Source organism: Chlorocebus sabaeus, chromosome 20 (genome assembly GCF_047675955.1).
Source record: "Chlorocebus sabaeus isolate Y175 chromosome 20, mChlSab1.0.hap1, whole genome shotgun sequence".
NCBI classification, from domain to species: Eukaryota; Metazoa; Chordata; class Mammalia; order Primates; family Cercopithecidae; genus Chlorocebus; species Chlorocebus sabaeus.
Genome location: NC_132923.1, coordinates 68796459 through 68815954, shown reverse-complemented (window position 1 = coordinate 68815954; position 19496 = coordinate 68796459). Strand labels below are relative to the sequence as shown.

Genomic DNA, 19496 nt, shown 5'->3' with positions numbered 1-19496 from the left:
TGGCCATTTTCATGATATTGATCCTTCCTATTCATGAGCATGGAATGTTCTTCCATTTGTTTGTGTCCTCTTTTATTTCACTGAGCAGTGGTTTGTAGTTCTCCTTGAAGAGGTCCTTAATATCCCTTGTAAGTTGGATTCCTAGGTATATTATTCTCTTTGTAGCAATTGTGAATGGCAGTTCACTCATAATTTGGCTCTCTGTTATTGGTGTATAGAAATGCTTCTGATATTTGCACATTGATTTTGTATCCTGAGACTTTGCTGAAGTTGCTTATCAGCTTAAGGAGATTTTGGGCTGAGACCATGGGGTTTTCTAAATCTACAATCATGTCGTCTGCAAACAGGAACAATTTGACTTCCTCTTTTCCTAACTGAATTTCTTTCTCTTGCCTGATTGCCCTGGTCAGAACTTCCAACACTATGTTGAATAAGAGTAGTGAGAGAAGGCATCCCTGTCTTGTGCCAGTTTTCAAAGGGAAGGCTTCCAGTTTTTGCCCATTCAGTATGATATTGGCTGTGGGTTTGTCATAAATACCTGTTATTATTTTGAGATATGTTCCATCAATACCTAGTTTACTGAGAGTTTTTAACATGAAGGGCTGTTGAATTTTGTCACAGGCCTTTTCTGCATCAATTGAGGTAATCATGTGGTTTTTGTCTTTGGTCCTGTTTATGTGATGGGTTATGTTTATTGATTTACGTATGTTGAATCAGCCTTGCATCCCAGGGATGAAGCCAACTTGATCTTGGTGGCTAAGCTTTTTGATGTGCTGCTGGATTTGGTTTGCCAGTATTTTATTGAAGATTTTCGCATCGATGTTCATCAGGGATATTGTTCTAAAATTCTCTTTTTTTGTTGTGTCTCTGCCAGGCTTTGGTATCAGGATGATGCAGGCCTCATAAAATGAGTTAGGGAGGATTCCCTCTTTTTCTATTGATTTGAATAATTTCAGAAGGAATGGTACCAGCTCCTGTTTGTAACTGTGTTAGAATTCAGCTGTGAATCCGTCTGGTCCTGGACTTTTTTTGGTTGGTAGGCTATTAGTTATTGCCTCAATTTCAGAGTCTGTTATTGGTCTATTCAAGGATTCAACTTCTTCCTGGTTTAGTCTTGGGAGGGTGTATGTGTCCAGGAATTTATGCATTTCTTCTAGATTTTCTAGTTTATTTGCATAGAAGTGGTTATAGTATTCTCTGTTGGTAGTTTGTATTTCTGTGGGATCAGTGCTGATATCCCCTTTATCATTTTTTTATTGCATCTATTTGATTCTTCTCTCTTTTCTTCTTTATTAGTCTGGCTAGTGGTCTATCAATTTTGTTGATCTTTTAAAAAAAACCAGCTCCTGGATTCACTGATTTTTTTTTGAAGGGTTTTTTTGTGTCTCTAACTCCTTCAGTTTTGCTCTGATCTTAGTTATTTATTGCTTCTGCTCGCTTTTGAATTTGTTTGCTCTTGCTTATCTAGTTCTTTTAATTGTGATGTTAAGGTGCCGATTTTAGATCTATCTTGTTTTCTCTTGTGGGCATTTAGTGCTATAAATTTCCCTCTACACACTGCTTTAAATGTGTCCCAGAGACTCTGTTACGTTGTGTGTTCGTTCTCATTAGTTTCAAAGAACATCTTTATCTCTGCCTTCATTTCATTATTTACCCAGTAGTCATTCAGGAGCAGATTGTTCATTTCCATGTAGTTGTGCAGTTTTGAGTGAGTTTCTTAATCCTGTGTTCTAATTTGATTGCACTGTGGTCTGAGAGACAGTTTGTTGCGATTTCTGTTCTTTTACATTTGCTGAGGAGTGCTTTACTTCCAACTATGTGGTCAGTTTTGGAATAAATGTGATGTGGTGCTGAGAAGAATGTATATTCTGTTGATTTGTGGTAGAGAGTTCTGTAGATTTCTATTAGGTCTGCTTGGCACAGAGCTGAGTTCAAGTCCTGGATATCCTTGTTAACCTTCTATCTCGTTGATCTGTCTAATATTGACAGTGGGGTGTTAAAGTCTCCCATTATTATTGTGTGGGAGTCCAAGTCTCTTTGTCAGTCTCTAAGGACTTGCTTTATGAATCTGGGTGCTCCTGTATTGAGTGCATATATATTTAGGATCGTTAGCTCTTCTTGTTGAATTGATCCCTTTACCATTATGTAATGGCCTTCTTTGTCTCTTGTGACCTTTGTTTAAAGTTTGTTTTATCAGAGACTAGGATTGCAAGCCTTGCTTTTTTTTTTTTTTTCTTTCCATTTGCTTGGTAGATCTTCATCCATCTCGTTATTTTGAGCCCCTTTGTGTCTTTGCATGTGAGATGGGTCTCCTGAATACAGCACACTGATGGGTCTTGACTCTCTATCCAATTTGCCAGTCTGTGTCTTTTAATTGGGGCATTTAGCCCATTTACATTTAAGGTTAATATTGTTATGTGTGAATTTGATCCTGTCATTATGATGTTAGCTGGTTATTTTGCCCGTTAGTTGATGCAGTTTCTTCCTAGCATCAGTGATCTTTACAATTTGGCATGTTTTTGCAGTGGCTGGTACCAGTTGTTCCCTTCCATGTTTTGTGCTTCCTTCAGGAGCTCTTGTAAGGCAGGCCTGGTGGTGACAAAATCTCTCAGTGTTTGCTTGTCTGTAAAGGATTTTATTTCTCCTTCACTTATGAAGCTTAGTTTGGCTGGATATGAAATTCTGGGTTGAAAATTCTTTTCTTTAAGAATGTTGAATATTGGCCCCCACTCTCTTCTGGCTTGTTCAGTTTCTGCTGAGAGATCTGCTGTTAGTCTGATGGGGTTCCCTTTGTGGGTACCCCGACCTTTCTCTGGCTGCCCTTAACATTTTTTCCTTCATTTCAACCTTGGTGAATCTGACAATTGTGTGTCTTGGAGTTGCTCTTCTCGAGGAGTATCTTTTGTGGTGTTCTCTGTATTTCCTAAATGTGAATGTTGGCTTGCCTTGCTAGGTTGGGGAAGTTTTCCTGGATAATATCCTGAAGAGTGTTTTCCAACTTGGTTCCATTCTCCCCGTCACTTTCAGGTATGACAATCAAACATAGATTTGGTCTTTTCACATAGTCCCATATTCCTGGGAAGTTTGTTTGTTTCTTTTTACTCTTTTTTCTCTTAACTTCTCTTCTTGCTTCATTTCATTAATTTGATCTTCAGTCACTGATACCCTTTCTTCTACTTGATCAAATCGGCTACTGAAGCTTGTGCTTGCATCATGTAGTTCTTGTGCCACGGTTTTCCGCTCCATCAGGTCTTTTTTTTTTTTTTTTTTTTTTTTTTTTTTTTTTTTTTGAGACGGAGTCTCGCTCTGTCGCCCAGGCTGCAGTGCAGTGGCATGATCTCGGCTCACTGCGAGCTCCGCCTCCTGGGTTCATGCCATTCTCCTGCCTCAGCCTCCCGAGTAGCTGGGACTACAGGTTCCCGCCACTGCGCCCAGCTAATTTTTTGTATTTTTTTGGTAGAGACAGGTTTTCACCATGTTAGCCAGGATGGTCTCGATCTCCTGACCTCATGATCCACCCGCCTCGGCCTCCCAAAGTGCTGGGATTACAGGCATGAGCCACCGCGCCTGGCCCCATCAGGTCTTTTAAGGTCTTCACTACTCTGTTTATTCTAGTTAGCCATTTGTCTAATGTTTTTTCAAGGTTTTTAGCTTCCTTGTGATGGATTTGAACATCCTCCTTTAGCTCGAATAAGTTTGTTATTACTGACCTTCTGAAACCTACCTCTGCCAGCTCATCAAAGTCATTCTCCATCCAGCTTTGTTCCATTGCTGGTGAGTAACTGCAATCCTTTGGAGGAGAACAGGTGCTCTGGTTTTTAGAATTTTCAGCTTTTCTGCTCTGGATTATCCCAATCTTTTTGGTTTTATCTACCTTTGGTGTTTGATGTTGGTGATCTACAGATGGGGTTTTGGTGTGGATGTCCTTTTTACTGATGTTGATGCTATTCCTTTCTGTTTGTTAGTTTTCCTTCTAACAGTCAGGTCCCTCGCTGCAGGTCTGATGGAGTTTGCTGGAGGTCCACTTCAGACCCTATTTGCCTGAATATCACCAGCAGAGTCTGCAGAACAGCAAGTATTGCAGAACAGCAAATATTGCTGCCTGATCCTTCCTCTGGAAGCTTCATCTCAGAGGGGCACCTGGCTATATGAGGTGCCAGTTGGCCCCTACTGGGAGGTATCTCCTGGTTAGGCTACACAGGGGTCAGGAACCCACTTGAGGAGGCAGTCTGTCCATTCTGAGATCAAACACCGTGCTGGGAGAACCTCTGCTCTCTTCAGAGCTGTCAGATAGGGACATTTAAGTCTGCAGAAGTTTCTGCTGCCTTTTATTCAGCTATGCCCTGCCCCCAGAGATGGAGTTTACAGAGGCAGGTAGGCCTCGTTGAGCTGCGGTGGGCTCCACCACGTTGGAGCTTCCTGGCTGCTTTGTTTACCTACTCAAGCCTCAGGAATGACGGATGCCCCTCCCCAAGCCAGGCTGCCACCTTGCAGTTTGATTTGCAGTTAGCACTGCTGTGCTAGCAGTGAGGAAGGCTCAGTGGGCATGGGACCCACTAAGCCAGTCGCATGATATAATCTTCTTGTGTTCTGTTTGCTAAGACCACTGGAAAAGCACAGTATTTGGGTGGCAGTGACCTGATTTTCCCAGTACAGTCTGTCACAGCTTCCTTTGGCTAGGAAAGGGGAATCCCCCAACCCCTTGTACTTCCTGGGTGAGGTGATGCCCTACCCTGCTTTGGCTCACCTTCCATGAGCTGCACCCACTGTCCAACCAGTCCCAATAAGATGAACCAGATACCCTGGTTGGAAATGCAGAAATCACCCATCATCTGTGTCGATCACTCTGGGAGCTGCAGACCCTCTTTCCTTTCTTTTATAACAACAGCAGCAACGGCAATGACAACCCCCCTCCACCACCACCCCCCGCCCCAAGAAAAATGGCCCAGTTATTAAACTGTGCTCTTAGATTAAAAATTAAAACCCAAATCTCAGCACCCACATGTAGTTGAGGGGGCCTGTGGCCACACAGAAGGGTTTTAGCAACTGTGTTCGTTTTACAATAAGGTGTCCAAGGACTGCATTCACCTAGGATGAATCACAGCAATTTGCAGCTCTGTATTGTTAGAGACATTCCAATTCTGCTATTAGCCAGCCAGAGCTCAAAGGGTTCTGCCTTCATCTGGTCCAGGATTAAGACAAAAGTATCGCTGGGACTGGAAGGGGGTGTAGGTCCTGGCTTTGTGAACTGTAGGTGAGAACAGAGTGTGATTGAATGCCAGTGAAGCCTAAAGTCTTAAGTCCAGTTAGGGGTCCTCTAAGGAGTTTTGTCTTCATTTAGCTACCTTCTTCAAACTTTTCAGGGTATATTCTGCATGTAGATTTTCTTCAATGAGTAAAACCTTATTCACTTACTACTAGTTATAAACCATAGATGATTTCTTCCTATTGTTTCATCAATGTTGCTTATAAATTGTCACATAAACTGTTACATTAGTTTAATAGTGTAAAAAAAAATTCTGTGAGCCCAGTCTGATTAAGGCATTGCTGCATTTTTTAAAATATTGAAATATAGTACACATAGTGTATACATCATCAGCACAGAGCTCCATATAATACATCACCATCATGCATAGGACATTTTCATCATCCAAAAAGCCAAGCTCAGGTTCCTTCCCAAAAACTACTCCCTATTTATTTACTATACAGACTTCTAAAGCTACAGTTTAGTTTTGCTTGCCTTTTTTTTTTTTTTTGAGATGGAGTCTCCGTCTGTCGCCCAGGGTGGAATGCAGTGGTGTGATATCAGCTCACTGCAACCTCTGCCTCCCAGGTTCAAGCAATTCTCCTGCCTCAGCCTCCCAAGTAGCTGTGACTACAGGCACGTGCCACCACGTCTGGCTAATTTTTGTATTTTTAGTAGAGAAGGGATTTTACCATGTTGGCCAGGCTGTTGTTGAACTCCTGATCTCAAGTGATCTGCCCACCTGTCTCCCACCGTGTTGGGATTATAGGCATGAGCCACTGCTCCTGGCCAGTTTTGCTTGTTTTTGACCTTATGTAAGTGGAATCATTTATATATCATCACAGTATATATTTTTTCATGTTGAATTTCTGTGCTCAAAATAATGTTTGTAAATATGTTCACATTGTATAGTTTTATTCATCATGATTGCTGTATGATATTTCACTAAATGAGTACACCACAATTTCTACTGTGAATGGACATTTGAGTTGCTTCCATCTGGGAACCATTACAAATAAGGCTGTTATCAACACTCTTGTAAATATCTTTTTGTCCACATGTGCTTGCACTTCTGTTGGTATAGGCCTAGGAATGGAATTGCTGGGTCACAGGGTAGGTGTTTATTTCAATTTGTATTTTCTTGATTACTAATGAGGTTAAGCATCTTTCATGGGTATATTAGCTATTTGGTATCCTCTTTTTTATACAGGAGGCATCTTGAATTGTCTGTATTTTTATCAGTTTGTACAAGTTTTTCATGTGTTTTGGACACAAGTTGCTCACATTTACATGTGTTGCAAATATCTTCTACTCTTTGGCTTACTTTTCCCCTTCTTTTAATAATGTCACTTAATGAACAAAAGCTCTTAATGTAATATAGTCCAATTTATCAATATTTTCCTCTATTGTTAGTGATCTTTGTGTCATTTAATAAATTTTTTCTGTAGCCTCACATTATAAAGATATGTTCTTTATTTATTTTATCTTATAGAAGCTTTATTATTTTACCCTTTACATTTAGAGCTATCACGCACTGAGAATTGATTTTTATGTGTGGTGTGACATAATCATCAAGTTTCTCTTTTTCTCCCCAAACAGTTACTCAATAGACTGAGCACTATTTACTGAATGATCCTTTCTCTATTGCTCTACAGTGCTAGCTTGCAAGATTGAATGTCCAAGTATGTGTGGATCTGTTTGAAAACTCTCTTCTGTAGTCTATTTTTCTACCCTTACATCAATATCACACCGTCTTAATTACTGTAGTTTAATTACCTATAAGTGTTGATATCTAATGGATTAAGTCCTTAGGCTTTAGGCTATTTACAGTCCTTTGTATTTCCATATATATTTTAGAAGCTGCTCAGAATTTTTTATTAAAAAACACTGCTGTGATTTTAATGGAGATTGCATATAATGGAGTTTATGATTCATAGAGTTTTCTTCATTCTTCCAAGATGGGGTATTTCTCTATTTATGTAGGTCTTCAGTAATTTCTCTCAAAATATGTTATTTTTTGTGCAGAGGTTTTGTACATATTTTGTTAGATTTATTCAAAAGTATTTGGTAGTTTTGTTGCTACCGTGAAATGATATCCGGCTTAAATTTTTATTTTCTAATTTTTAATGCTAGTATTGATTTCATATCTTGACCTTGCATCTGGCAACCTTGCAAAGCTCACTTATTATTTATGATACTTTAATTGTAATTATTATGGATTTCCTTTGCACATACAAATAACATTTGCAAACAATCATAGTTTTCTCTTTCTATTCCTTATACCCTTGGTTTAATTTCTGTTATTGTTGTAATTACTAAGATTTCCATTAGAATACCGTGAAGAAGTGGTGTCTTGTCTTGTTCCTAGTCTCAGAGAGAAAGCATTCAACATTTCACCATTTATTATGATGCTGGCTTTTTACATGGCCCTGATGAAATTAAAGAAATTGTCTTCCTTTCTTAGTTCTTAGTCTTTTTTCATGAATAGATGTTGAATTTAATTAAATATTTTTTAACCTATTGAGATGTCAGCAGTTTTTATGCTGGTGTTAATACAGTGAATTACCCTGCCTAACTTTTCCAATGGTAAACTAGTCTTGCATTTCTAGAAATTATCCAACTTTGTTTAGATCAACTGTACCTTTTATATATTGTTGTATTGAGTTTGCTAATATTTCTTTTAGAATATTTGCATCTATGTTTGTAAGTAATATTGACTGTAATTTCTTTGGTATCAAGTTGATGGTGCCAAAATTATAGAACTTTATAAAACAAATTGGAAAATTTCCCCTTTTTCCCTATTCTCTAGAATACTCTGTGTAATTGTTCTATTTCTTTCTCATATGTTTGGTAAAATTTACCAGTGAAGCCCAACTTTTCTTTGTGGGAACAGAATTGAATATAAAATTTTAAAAATATTCATAGATTATTCATGTATTCTATTTCTTCTTGTATCAATGTTAGTAAGTTGTGCTTTTTAAGAAATTTCTCCATAACAGGTAAAAATTCAAGTTTATTGGCATAAAATTGTTTATGTTATCCTCATATTAACTTTGTAGCATCTGTGATGAAATTTTGTAGTCTGTGATGATATCCCCCTTTTTATTTATTTATGTATTTATTGAGACGGGGTCTCACTCTGTTGCCCAGGCTGGAGTGTAGTGGTGCAACCAGAGCTCACAGCAGCCTCGACTTCTCAGGCTCAAGCAATCCTCCCACCTCAGCCTCCTGAGTAGTTGGGACTACAAGTTTACACCACCATACCTGGATATTTATTTTATTTTGTGTAGAAATGAGATCTCATTATTTTACTCAGCCTGGTCTCAAACTCCTGAGTTCAAGTGATCCTTCTGTTTTGGCCTCTCAAAGTGTTGGGATTACTGGTGCGAACCACTGTGCCCGACCCTTTTTATTTTTGATAATGGGTAATTTGCTCTTGCTGTCTTGCTCGCTTGCTCTGGCTCTTGCTTTTGGTTTATTTTCTTTTTCTCGATCAGTCTTGCCAGTTTATCAATCTTATTGTACTTTTTAACGAACAAACTTTTGGCCTACTGATTCTCTTTATTGTATTATGTTTCATTATTTTTTTTCTGTTTTAATTTTTTACCTCCCTCTCCTGTCTTTTTTATTTAATTTGCCTTTCCTCTTCTAAAATCTTGGGTGGTATACTTAAACCGTTGATTTCAACCTTCTTTTATTACATGCATTTCAGGCTGTAAATTTTATTCTAAGTATGGTTTAGCTATATCCCACAAGTTTTTATATTATCAATGTTTACATTCAATTAGTTTCAACTATTTTAAAAAACTAATTGTGAGGGGTTTTTGAAATTTGCAAGTAGTTTTAAAACTTCCAAGCATATGGGTATTTTACAGTTACCTTTGTAAAAATTAATTTTTAGCTTATATCTACTATGGTCCAAATTTTTTGGAGATTTTCTTTCTGATCTTGGCGCCACAATTCTGCACTGCCTTAGTACTTCTGAAATGGCTGTATTAAGCTGGGAATCATACAGTTGAAGAAGGCCATTACATGTGCTGGGAACATGCACCTTTGAAGGCTTAGCTAGTGGTTCTCAACCTATCAGATGCAACACTGCCATTTTAAATACATATATTTGCAATATTCCTTTTTCTATCCTGAAAAAAATTATAGATAATCTAAAGATTTAGAAAACAATACAGTATCCTGTTACATGGAGGATAAATAAATAAAAAGTAATTTGTAACAAGATATGTTTTTCAACCTGGAAAGGTTCGGGCATGACTACACTAGAGACAGGATAAAGTTGGCCGATGTTTTCTTCTACTTACATTGAGTTAACATGGATATAAGAGAATTAAGACAATACTCAAAGCATATTTATTGTTGACACTTTTTGCTTGTATTTAACATTTTTAGATAAAGGCTAAATGAGCATATTTGTGTGCGTATACAAGTACAATCAATGTGACTGTGACAACTGCAAATGAAAAGCTGATAAACGTGTGTTGCCTGTTGACTCAAATACCAGAAGCTGCGTTGTCATTGATGAAGGAATATTTCATAGTGCTGAACAATTCTTGATAAAGTTCCGAAACAAACAAAGCACAATCTTCCCTCGATTTACATGGGAGTTGCATTCCTGGAAAATTCAGTATATTTTAAAACCATGCAAAATATCCTTTAAAAAAATATGTAACATGGAGTTTAGGACCAAGGCTCAGGTAACTATAAAAATTTTTACCTACATAAATTTCTAGTGGAGTGTTTGAAATTTGTTTAGGACTGTCTCCTTCATTGTGGGACATTTGCAGATTTCTCCCTTGCCCAGTAAATCTCAATAGCATCTCCTCCCCCAATTATTGTGAAAATCAATTCCTCCACATTCAACCAATTTTCCAACACCTCCCGAGCAGCACTGCCATCCTTGTTAAGAACGTGCATCTAGTTCATCTTAAGATAGAACTGCTGCCCTCATCCCCACTTTCTCTCCCAAATTCTGTGAAAGCCCAGCACAGGCACTGGGGGATACAGCAAGCCACTTAGGAGGATTCCCAACTTGTATCGTTGAATCATCTTTAAATTTGTTTTTATTATTTTTTTAAATGTCTTATCATCTTCCAAAAAGGATGTTTGGGTGAACTGCAAAGAGATATACTCATAGACAGGAAAAAGACCTGGTAGGGTGAAGAATGAAAGAAAAACAGACAGGCAGAATAAAGCTGAAACCTGAGCCTAGTATCTAAAAGACACACTCACAGGGCTTGTATACGCAATAAAGTTGAGAAGTAACTGGGTTGTCAACTTAAAGAGGAATACTTGATCAGACACACAATTCTATGTTGACAAGATTAAAAACAAACTCTAGTCATCCTTCAGTACCTGTAGGAAATTGGCTGTAGGACCTTTGTGGATACCAAACTCCGCAGATACTCAAGTCCCTTATGTAAAATGGCATAGTATTTGCATGTAACCTATGCACCTCCTCCCATATACTTTAAATAATCTCTAGATTACCTGTAATACCTAATATAATATAAATGCTATGGAAATAGTTGTTATACTTTATTTTTTCATTTATGTCACTTTTATTGTTGTTATTTTTAATTTTTTAGAATATTTTCAATCCATGGTTGGGTGCGGAACCTGTGGATACAGAGGACTGACTATAATATCAAGGTAAGGACGTGGACTCTGGACCCAGACTACGTACGTTCAACTTGGCTTCACTTTTACAAACTGTGGGACCTTGAGCAAATCACCACATGCTTCTGTGCTGTCACCTATAACAGGATAATATCACTACCTACAATACCACATAGGTCTATTGTGAGGATTAGATAAGTTGGTGTACATAAACTTCTTAGGAGAGTATACAGTAGTTACTTGTAAACACTATATAAACATTTGCCAAATAAGCAGGAAAAGTTCTCAGAGAAAACAGTTTTTCCCAGCAGTTTCTCTAGTAGATGCAGAATTGAATTACCTAGACTGAAAACTCAGAGGAAACTTGACATTCATCAATTCTAATCTGTTTGTGTTACAGTGCAGGAAACTGCAGCCAGAGACTGAAAGTCTAGGGGCCAAGCTCACATATTAGTTGAGGATCCACAAGTTAGTTGAGGATCCTGGTCCTCTGGCTCCTTTCTGCTGCTCTTTCCGATATGTCAGCCTGGAGCTGGCCTGGGGAGGGGTGCAGAGAAGCAGCCTATTGTCTTTCCTTCCCAGAGTGTCCACAGGTTCCAAAATTCCACTTTCTCCCAACTGTTCTATAACACCCCAAACTCTCATTTCTTCCTAAGGACAGAGAGCAAAGAATAAATCAGGTGTGAATGAATGACCCCTCAACTCAAACCCTCAAGGAATATGCAAACACATAATAGAGTTCCCTTAAATATAATAAATCTTCAAATTTGAAGAGGAGGGGGAATGGGTAGGTGGGGGGCAAAGGTTTTAAATTTAGAATTTAAAATTGAATTGTCTAAACTGGCAAAAGTCTCACCACGTTCCAGTTGTGAGACTGTTCACAAAGTTACTTGAGAGTCTCCAAACCTCATTTTTCTCTTCTGTAATGTCAAAACAGAGATCATAAGGCTGACGGAATGGACTCTTTGTGGCAATAAGATACCATATTATAAACAGCACTTAAGGCTGTGCCAGGTAAGAATTAAGTCACACGCCCTTACTCTTAAGGAATAAACTATGTTCTAACTGCCATAAGGTGTTTTCTTTCACTCTAGCAGTTAAACAAGCACTGGTAAGTCTCCACCCCACAGTGAACATGGGACACATGCAACATGCATGTTTGCTTACTATGTATGCAAGCATTCCTCACTTCCTAAATATTTACTGCCCCCTGTAACCTGTTGAATGTGTATACTTGGCCAAACAGTTCAGCATAAATTCCTGCTTTACGCCTCTCTCCCTTGAAGTGCCAGCTTTTGGTCTCTGCTGGAGGCTATGCTTCCCAGCCTACCAGGATGGCCACCCTGCAGGCTGTAACCCTTTGTAAGAAATAAAGTTCTCCTCTCCAAGTTTCTGAACCTTGTGATTCTTCAGTTAACAGTAACATGGGAATGATGATAATCAATGCCTCACGGGTTGTTGTGAAGAAGAAATGAAATAATACAAAGCACCTAGCACCATGCCTGGCAGTGAGTCAGGGGCCAATAAATGTTCATCATATTTGCTATTATTATTATTACAGGCATCAGCAACCTATCAGAAGAGAAATATTTTTCCTTTGCTCTTTGAAGAAATGAGGCCACCCCAGAAAGGCTTTCTTGGTGTCTTCTTACTCCAGGAACTCAGTTACCTTGTAGAGGGGAATGGGAATGTCTGGAGAGAAAGAACCTGAAGCTCAGTTCCCCTAGGAGCACATGAAGCATCACAAAGACAGAAGGGTTGCAGGGCTGAATCCAATTCAACCACTCACTCTAGTGTGTTCCTGAGAGTGTTGTCTTCCCTCTATGACCCTTAAACAAATATGTATATGTTCACTGTCCATAATGTAATACAAGACAGGGTTTGGTATGATTAAGATGCTGACTATTAAATGAGGAACTCTGAGATACTGCACAAGAAATCTAGAAACTTCATGAATCGGGGGTGAATCTCCCCATGGTGAAAGTTCAGAAAGACTGGCTGCAACGGGCTTTGCAAAATACATGCTTACAAACACATTTTCTCTTCCTTTAACAAGGAAAATGATAAAACTTCATAGTTACAGCAAGAAATACTGGGAAACAAAAAATATGCCCTTAAAAATTCGATAACTTAATATATTCATTGTACTTAGCTGTTATGGGAAATCCAATATCTTACTGTTGATTTTAATTTTCCAAGGGACTTTGAACTATATGTGTGTAGGTGGTAGTAAATGCCTTTGTTATGGCTGCTGGGTTCTGCAGACTCTCTGCACACAGAGGTGTAGGTGATTAGACTTGTGTTTTCTGGGAAGCAAGGGCAAGTAAGGAGTATCTACTATGGGCCAGCCACATATCTTTGGTATTCCATTCAACACACTCCTCCCTGTGTTAGAGGAAACATTATTCTTCCCAGCGTATAACAGGACTCTGTCCTCTAGGGAATTGGGAAATTATTTCCTTCCCCTCCCTCTTTTACTTCCCCCCAAGGGAAAGAATGACTTCTCTTCTTAGGGAGGTTGGAGAAGGGTCCTAAACAGTGGGCTCTCTTGTTTCGGCTGACTGTGCACAGGTTGAGACACCTTTTTCATTGCTTCTGCTTTCCTATGGGAGGAACAGTTGAATCCCAGCCCAGGATCTGGAGGTTGATGTCTCTCTTCTTGGTCTCCAGAATTCATCGATTTGAGGCATGCATCTGACCTCCATGTTTCTGCACCACACACTCAATTCTCCTCGCGTGCAGGTCCAGACCCAGCTGGGGTTGTATCATTTTGAAGGTCATCTGGTTGCAGGTCCACTTTCAGGGCTCCTACTCAACAACCAATAAAGGTGCTGTATTCATCTGTATTTGCTGAAATACGACTATTTCTCAATTTGTTCAGAATCAGAGAAGCTCTACTTGAAGAGCTTGGAATGGGCTTTGAAATGTAACCCAAGCATCTTATGCAGGTAAAAAGCCAAAACTCATATGCCCATCTTGCCAGCTGACCTTCCCAGAGCCCACCCAGGTCTGGTCACATAATAATGTGCATTGCCCAAGGTGGCTTGATTGCCTGGTCTGGCAGCTGGAGGAGTGGGCCCTGCACCTGACCTCATCGTGTCTTGGCTTTGTCTAAGTAGTCCCCTTGCCTTCGATTGTTCTGTGGCTAATGTTTTCACTCATTTAGAAACATCTGCATCTTTCTTCCCCGGCAGTGCTCTGAACCCCCCGTTTTTTTTTTTTTTTTTTTTTGCTGGGGGCACTGTCACCAGTGTCTGGAGATATGTTCCTGTTCTGGATCTGACCCCAGAGGACTGGAACCTGCATGGAGGTCTGCTGCCTCCCTGCCTAGCACTCTTTCTTTTCCCACCAGGGTGCATACCTCTGTGAATTACATGGCTGGACTTCTCTTAACATCAGACTCCATTAACTAGAACAATAGTTTTATCTCATCCTGTGATTCAAAGATGGTTGCTAGGGAAACCAGTGGGGATCTGTTTAATCTGTAAATCCTGTAATTGCCCTAAATTAGCAGCAACTCATACGCTTGCTTCAAAAGGATTTGGACTGAGCTGACTGGGAAGCAGGTGAGTGAGGAAGAACAATCACAGGTTGGCTCCCCTTGTGATCTGTTCACATTCCTCATAAGGTGTTTTTTCCCGATGCTTTGCCAAAAAGCTAAAGGGATTAAAGAGGGAGTACTGCAGCGTCCTTCTAATGGACCAGGAACACTAGAAAGACAAAATAATACAGTCTTTCTCTTCTTATGGATTCAAGTGGTCAGAGCTGAGTGATTGGAGGCTGTACTAGTGGTGATGGAGAGAGATAAGAGGATAAATAATCCATTTTACTTTAAAATGGATTCAGAATCCTATAATTGTAGTTTGTAGGGGGCTAGTAACTCCAAATGAGGAGAAGCGAGGTATTTGGGCACTCTTATCATCAGAAGAGACCGGGGTGGTCTAAGCATAGGAGCACAGAGTCAGGTTTGGAGGCACGCTCAGCATCATCCCTGCCAAGCCTTTCCTTAATCCACAGCAGTATTCAGTGGGTCACCCACACGCTGCTTGGGCACTGCCAAAAACGAAGAACTTGCTCCTTCCCAGAGCAGCTCATTTTGTTTTTAAACAACCCTGATTGTTAGAAAATCTGCCTTAAATTGAACTGAAAAATAGGGTGCTTGGGACAGGGGGGCACTTTTCCTCCTTGACTTGGCTGACTGGCAGAGCTCACAGAGGTTTCTTCATAAGACATGCCCTACCTCTGTCACAGGGCCCACACCCAGCAAGCCACACTGGCTCAAGGGCCCAGAACTGTCCAGACAGTTGAGTCCCACCTTGAGGCACAGTAGAGAAGCAGTAGGGAAAAAACTGAACATTCCTTGATGTAGTGTTTGATTAAGAATAAAGTGCACAGCGTCTGTCTCTCAGGGCCCTGCAGTGTTTGTGATTAAAAAAAAAAAGCAAAATCTAAGTGCAGAACCTGTTGCTCAGGAGAAATGTCACATGAAACTCTTTATACAAAATGGTTCTGAGAATCATCACTACCATTATCGGTGGAGATGACTCAGTATTTTAGACTTAGCTAGTTACGCAAAGTCCAGGGAGGTCATTGTGCTCTCTTTTGGAAACATAATAGTTCCATTAACGCAGCTGAATATCACATTTGGTCTGAGCAGCTGCAATCCCACTGATGACTCATGTTGAGCTCTACAATCAGTGAAAACTTGGAAGGTATTTCTCCTTTGTAGGTGCAATATCATATGATCCCTAAGCCCAGCTCTATTGGGACTATGGGTGTCCAGGATCCCTCCTAGCTCCTTGCCTGCTTTTGCTGTCAAGTTTGTTAACTTACAAACTTACAAACTTACAAACTTACAAACTTCTGTATTTTAAAATTCAGGATTGCCGGCCGGTGCAATGGCTTGCACCTATAATCCCAGCACTTTGGGATGCTGAGGTAGGAGGATCTCTTCAGCCCAACAGTTTGATCAAGACCAGCCAGGGAAACATAGGGAGACCTCATCTCTACTAAAAATAATAATAAAAAAAAATAGCCAGGTGTGGTGGTACATGCCTGTAGCCCCAGCTACTCAGGAGGCTGAGGTGCGAGGATGGCTTGAACCTGGGAGGCCGAGGATGCAGGTAGCCATGATCATGCCTCTGCACTACAACCTGGGCAAAAAAGCAAGACCCATGTTTCAATAAAATAAAATTTAGGATTGCGGGGATTGCAACCTCCTGTCTCTGGTTCTTTGTTACCTGTCCTGCTCTGTGAAGTCTTAGGTGGTCACTGCCTGTGCCTAGTTGATAGATCTACATGATCCCATTCTCTTCAGCTCTAATTTATCCAGACCAGCATGTTTAATGAGGTTAGATGTCTGTTTAATAGACCCTTTATTAATGTCTATTCTCTCTTTTCTAATTTATTGCCAGAAAAGTTGGAGGAAGGAGCCAGGTAGTGTTGCTTTCTCTGATCTGTTGAAGCGGCATAATTAGTTTATCTAATAGTATACTGCCCTTGTGAGAGGTAACAATGCGAGACTTTGGAAAAAGACATCTAACCTGAGTGCTTATACTTTACACAGCCCTTTTGCATTGTTTAGTACTACTGGTTTTTATGCTACTTACTTGTTTTAAAGCAGATATTTATAAAAATAGACACAATTTGCTAAATTTCATTCAGTTCAGTCACTCTTAATGGAAAGTCTAGTTTTATATGCCACAAAGCCATAACCAAGGTGTACCTCACTGTAGAAAAAGAATCCAGAAAGAAGGAAATGGTTTTAAGTAGCAACTTTGAAAATTCCAGGCCGGGCGCGGTGGCTCAAGCCTGTAATCCCAGCACTTTGGGAGGCCGAGACGGGCGGATCACGAGGTCAGGAGATCGAGACCATCCTGGCTAACCCGGTGAAACCCCGTCTCTACTAAAAAAAAATACAAAAAACTAGCCGGGCGAGGTGGCGGGCGCCTGTAGTCCCAGCTACTCGGGAGGCTGAGGCAGGAGACTGGCGTAAACCCGGGAGGCGGAGCTTGCAGTGAGCAGAGATCCGGCCACTGCACTCCAGCCTGGGCGACAGAGCGAGACTCCGTCTCAAAAAAAAAAAAAAAAAAAAAAAAAAAGAAAATTCCAAACTATGAAGCAAAGGCGGAAATCACTGTTAGAAAGTCCTTGGCTTTCCAGGAAGTCCAAAGCCCAAATGAAAAAGGCATCTTGATTTTCTCTCTGAACTCTGCTCAAGGTTTACTAAGAAACTACCTACCACGTAAAACTGGGAAATACACAAAAGACGTATTTCTTGGAAGGTGAGGGGTGTTAGTGATTTTGGCCTCACATTCAGAGAGCCAGAACATGCATGACCTGCTAGAAATAAGGGGCGGAAAGACAGGACTGGATTCTGGGGCTGCATCCAGGGAAAACATGTCAGTACTGTACACCTAACGCCAGATGAGTGGACAGAGACATGTCAGGAGGAAAGAAAAAGGAATGACCTTGGCTCCGGCACGGGATTGGTGGGAGGGTATGAGAGATCAGAAAGGAGAAAGGATGGTGATACATAATCACTTTTCTATTTTCTTTCAGGATAATGACTTAAAACTTAACGTTGGTCACTGCAATCAAAGTCTTACTATGAAAAACCAAGTAAGTACATGGCTCTGAAATTCCAGAATTCCTTGGTGTGGAGTTAGGACTAGGAAGAATCACAGCCAAAAACAACTAACAGTAACTCCCATAGCAATGCTCTGTATTTAAGACGTAGATACATCCATAATATATACACTCTGGAGTGGTTTATTAAAAGGCACTTAGAGCCATTCATAAAGAAATAAATGATAGTGCAAGGCAGCTGGACGCAATGGCCAGGAGGGGAGTTAGCAGTGAGTGCTCCTGGGGAGATGCCGAGGCTGGCTGGGCAGAGGGTACAGTGAGGGAGGCCTGAGGGAGGCCTAAGGGAGCCCTCGTGGGCCTGGGTGATAGTGTCCTCAGAATTCCCCAGTGTGTGTGACCTCTGCAGCTTGACTGTTCCTAAGGGAAGTTTGGAGGATAAAGACAGCATCTCTGGGCAAGAGATACGACACCAGACCAGTGTTCCTCAGGTCTGGGACCCCCACAGAGCAACAGCTGGGAAAGTATACTGTTATTGAAGGCAAAGCAATCAAAATTCCATTCCAGAAACGTGTTCCTTGCGAATCTAGGTACCTGCTGCTCACCGTTCAATAGTGGCAGATATTTCAGTGTAGGCAGCTGAGTGCTTCTCATGCATACACTGGCTGCCTCCCACTTCCCCACCCAAGGGACACCTGGAAACATGTGTGCATGTGTTTGTCACAATGTTTGTGTGTGTGTGTGTGTGTGTGTGTGTGTGTGTGTATAGAGGCTACTGGTATAAAGTATCCAGGACCAGAGATGCTTAATGTCCTGCAACACAAGGTCAGCTCCTCAGAGCAAATACGGACCCCATTATAAAACAATGTGCTTTGGATCCTATCAAGGGAAATTCCCTTAAAAGAACTAAATAGACTTTAAATTGGTTTCAGCAAGGTATACATTTAAATGTGTATATTCCAATGTTTTCTGCTTTTAAATTTAAAAGCTCTTAAAGTTAGAAAATACAGATTAGCATAAAGAAAATGATCAAAATAATCCTCACTCATACTATTTAAGTTATTATTATTATGTTGGTATTGATTAATATGTCAGTGCTTTCCATTTGTTTATGAAAATAAGACAAAATTATATATATTTTAGTCAGCTGTTTTAAATTACTACATTGTGAATAATCTTCATTGTCTTAAATATATCCTTTTGTATATAATTTTTAGTTGCTGCCTAATACTGTATTTTATGGCTGTACCATTGTTGAACTATCCTCCATTGTTGAATAGCTAGATTTTTTTTTTCTATTAACACAATGTGGCAATTTATCTTTTCCTCAGAATGGTTTTTTATTGTCAGAGAGCAAAAGGATGTTTAACAGCTGGAGGGTAAGAGGATAGATGAGTGACAAGAAATTAGGGTCTGCAATGAGAAGACATTGCTTCAAGTCCCAACTCTGCCACTTACTAACCATGTGACCTTAATTTAAGCCAGTCAGCTCAATCTCTGTGTGCCTCAGTATCCTCATCTGCAATATGAGAATAACAATATTTACCTGGCAGGATAGCACAGGAGATTAACTGAGGAAATACACGTAAAAGTACCTTTTAACTGTACCTCACTCTGAGAGAGAAAGGGAAAAAAACATTATCTTCCATTTACTGTGAATCTCTCATATGCCAGGCACTTTCCTACGTTTTACATGCTTTATTGCATTTGATCCTCATGGCAAACCTGTAAGGCAGGGGCTATTTTTTTTATTACCCACATGTTACACAGAAGGGAAATGAGACACATGGATAATCTACCCCATCATGCGCACAACGGTGGAAGCAGCAGCATAGGGATTCAGACCCAGGTCTGCAGGACACATCTCAGGCTCTGAGGTGGATACAGTGCAGAAGAGAAGCACACTCCCCAGTGTGGCAGAAGGCCAGCTCCAGAGCCTTCCAAACCCAGCTCTCCAGGAGATAAGATGAATCACCAGCTAGGGACAATTCTGAGGCCAAAAAGCTCATGATAGCCTGCTCACAGTCTTGAGTCAATG

General features: G+C 40.3%; 1 protein-coding gene and 1 long non-coding RNA gene across 7 annotated transcripts in view; one reads left to right on the top strand and one right to left on the bottom strand.

The window, feature by feature from the left end:
- The window catches only part of LOC103224646 (uncharacterized), a 292391-nt gene that overhangs the window by 258689 nt on the left and 14206 nt on the right, over positions 1-19496 (top strand). For 3 of the 6 annotated variants that reach the window (XR_012089634.1, XR_012089633.1, XR_012089635.1), the window contains exons 2-4: positions 10843-10906; positions 11811-11887; positions 17435-17494. This is a non-coding gene — a long non-coding RNA (uncharacterized lncRNA). The remainder of the gene's footprint in view (positions 1-10842; positions 10907-11810; positions 11888-17434; positions 17495-19496) is intronic. The other 3 variants (XR_012089632.1, XR_494246.3, XR_012089631.1) reach the window with 1 other exon arrangement.
- The window catches only part of WLS (Wnt ligand secretion mediator), a 134806-nt gene continuing 124894 nt past the window's right edge, over positions 9585-19496 (bottom strand). The window contains exon 12 of the mRNA XM_038001483.2: positions 9585-9869. Coding sequence (XP_037857411.1) covers positions 9748-9869 — 122 coding nt within the window. The 3' untranslated portion in view covers positions 9585-9747. The remainder of the gene's footprint in view (positions 9870-19496) is intronic.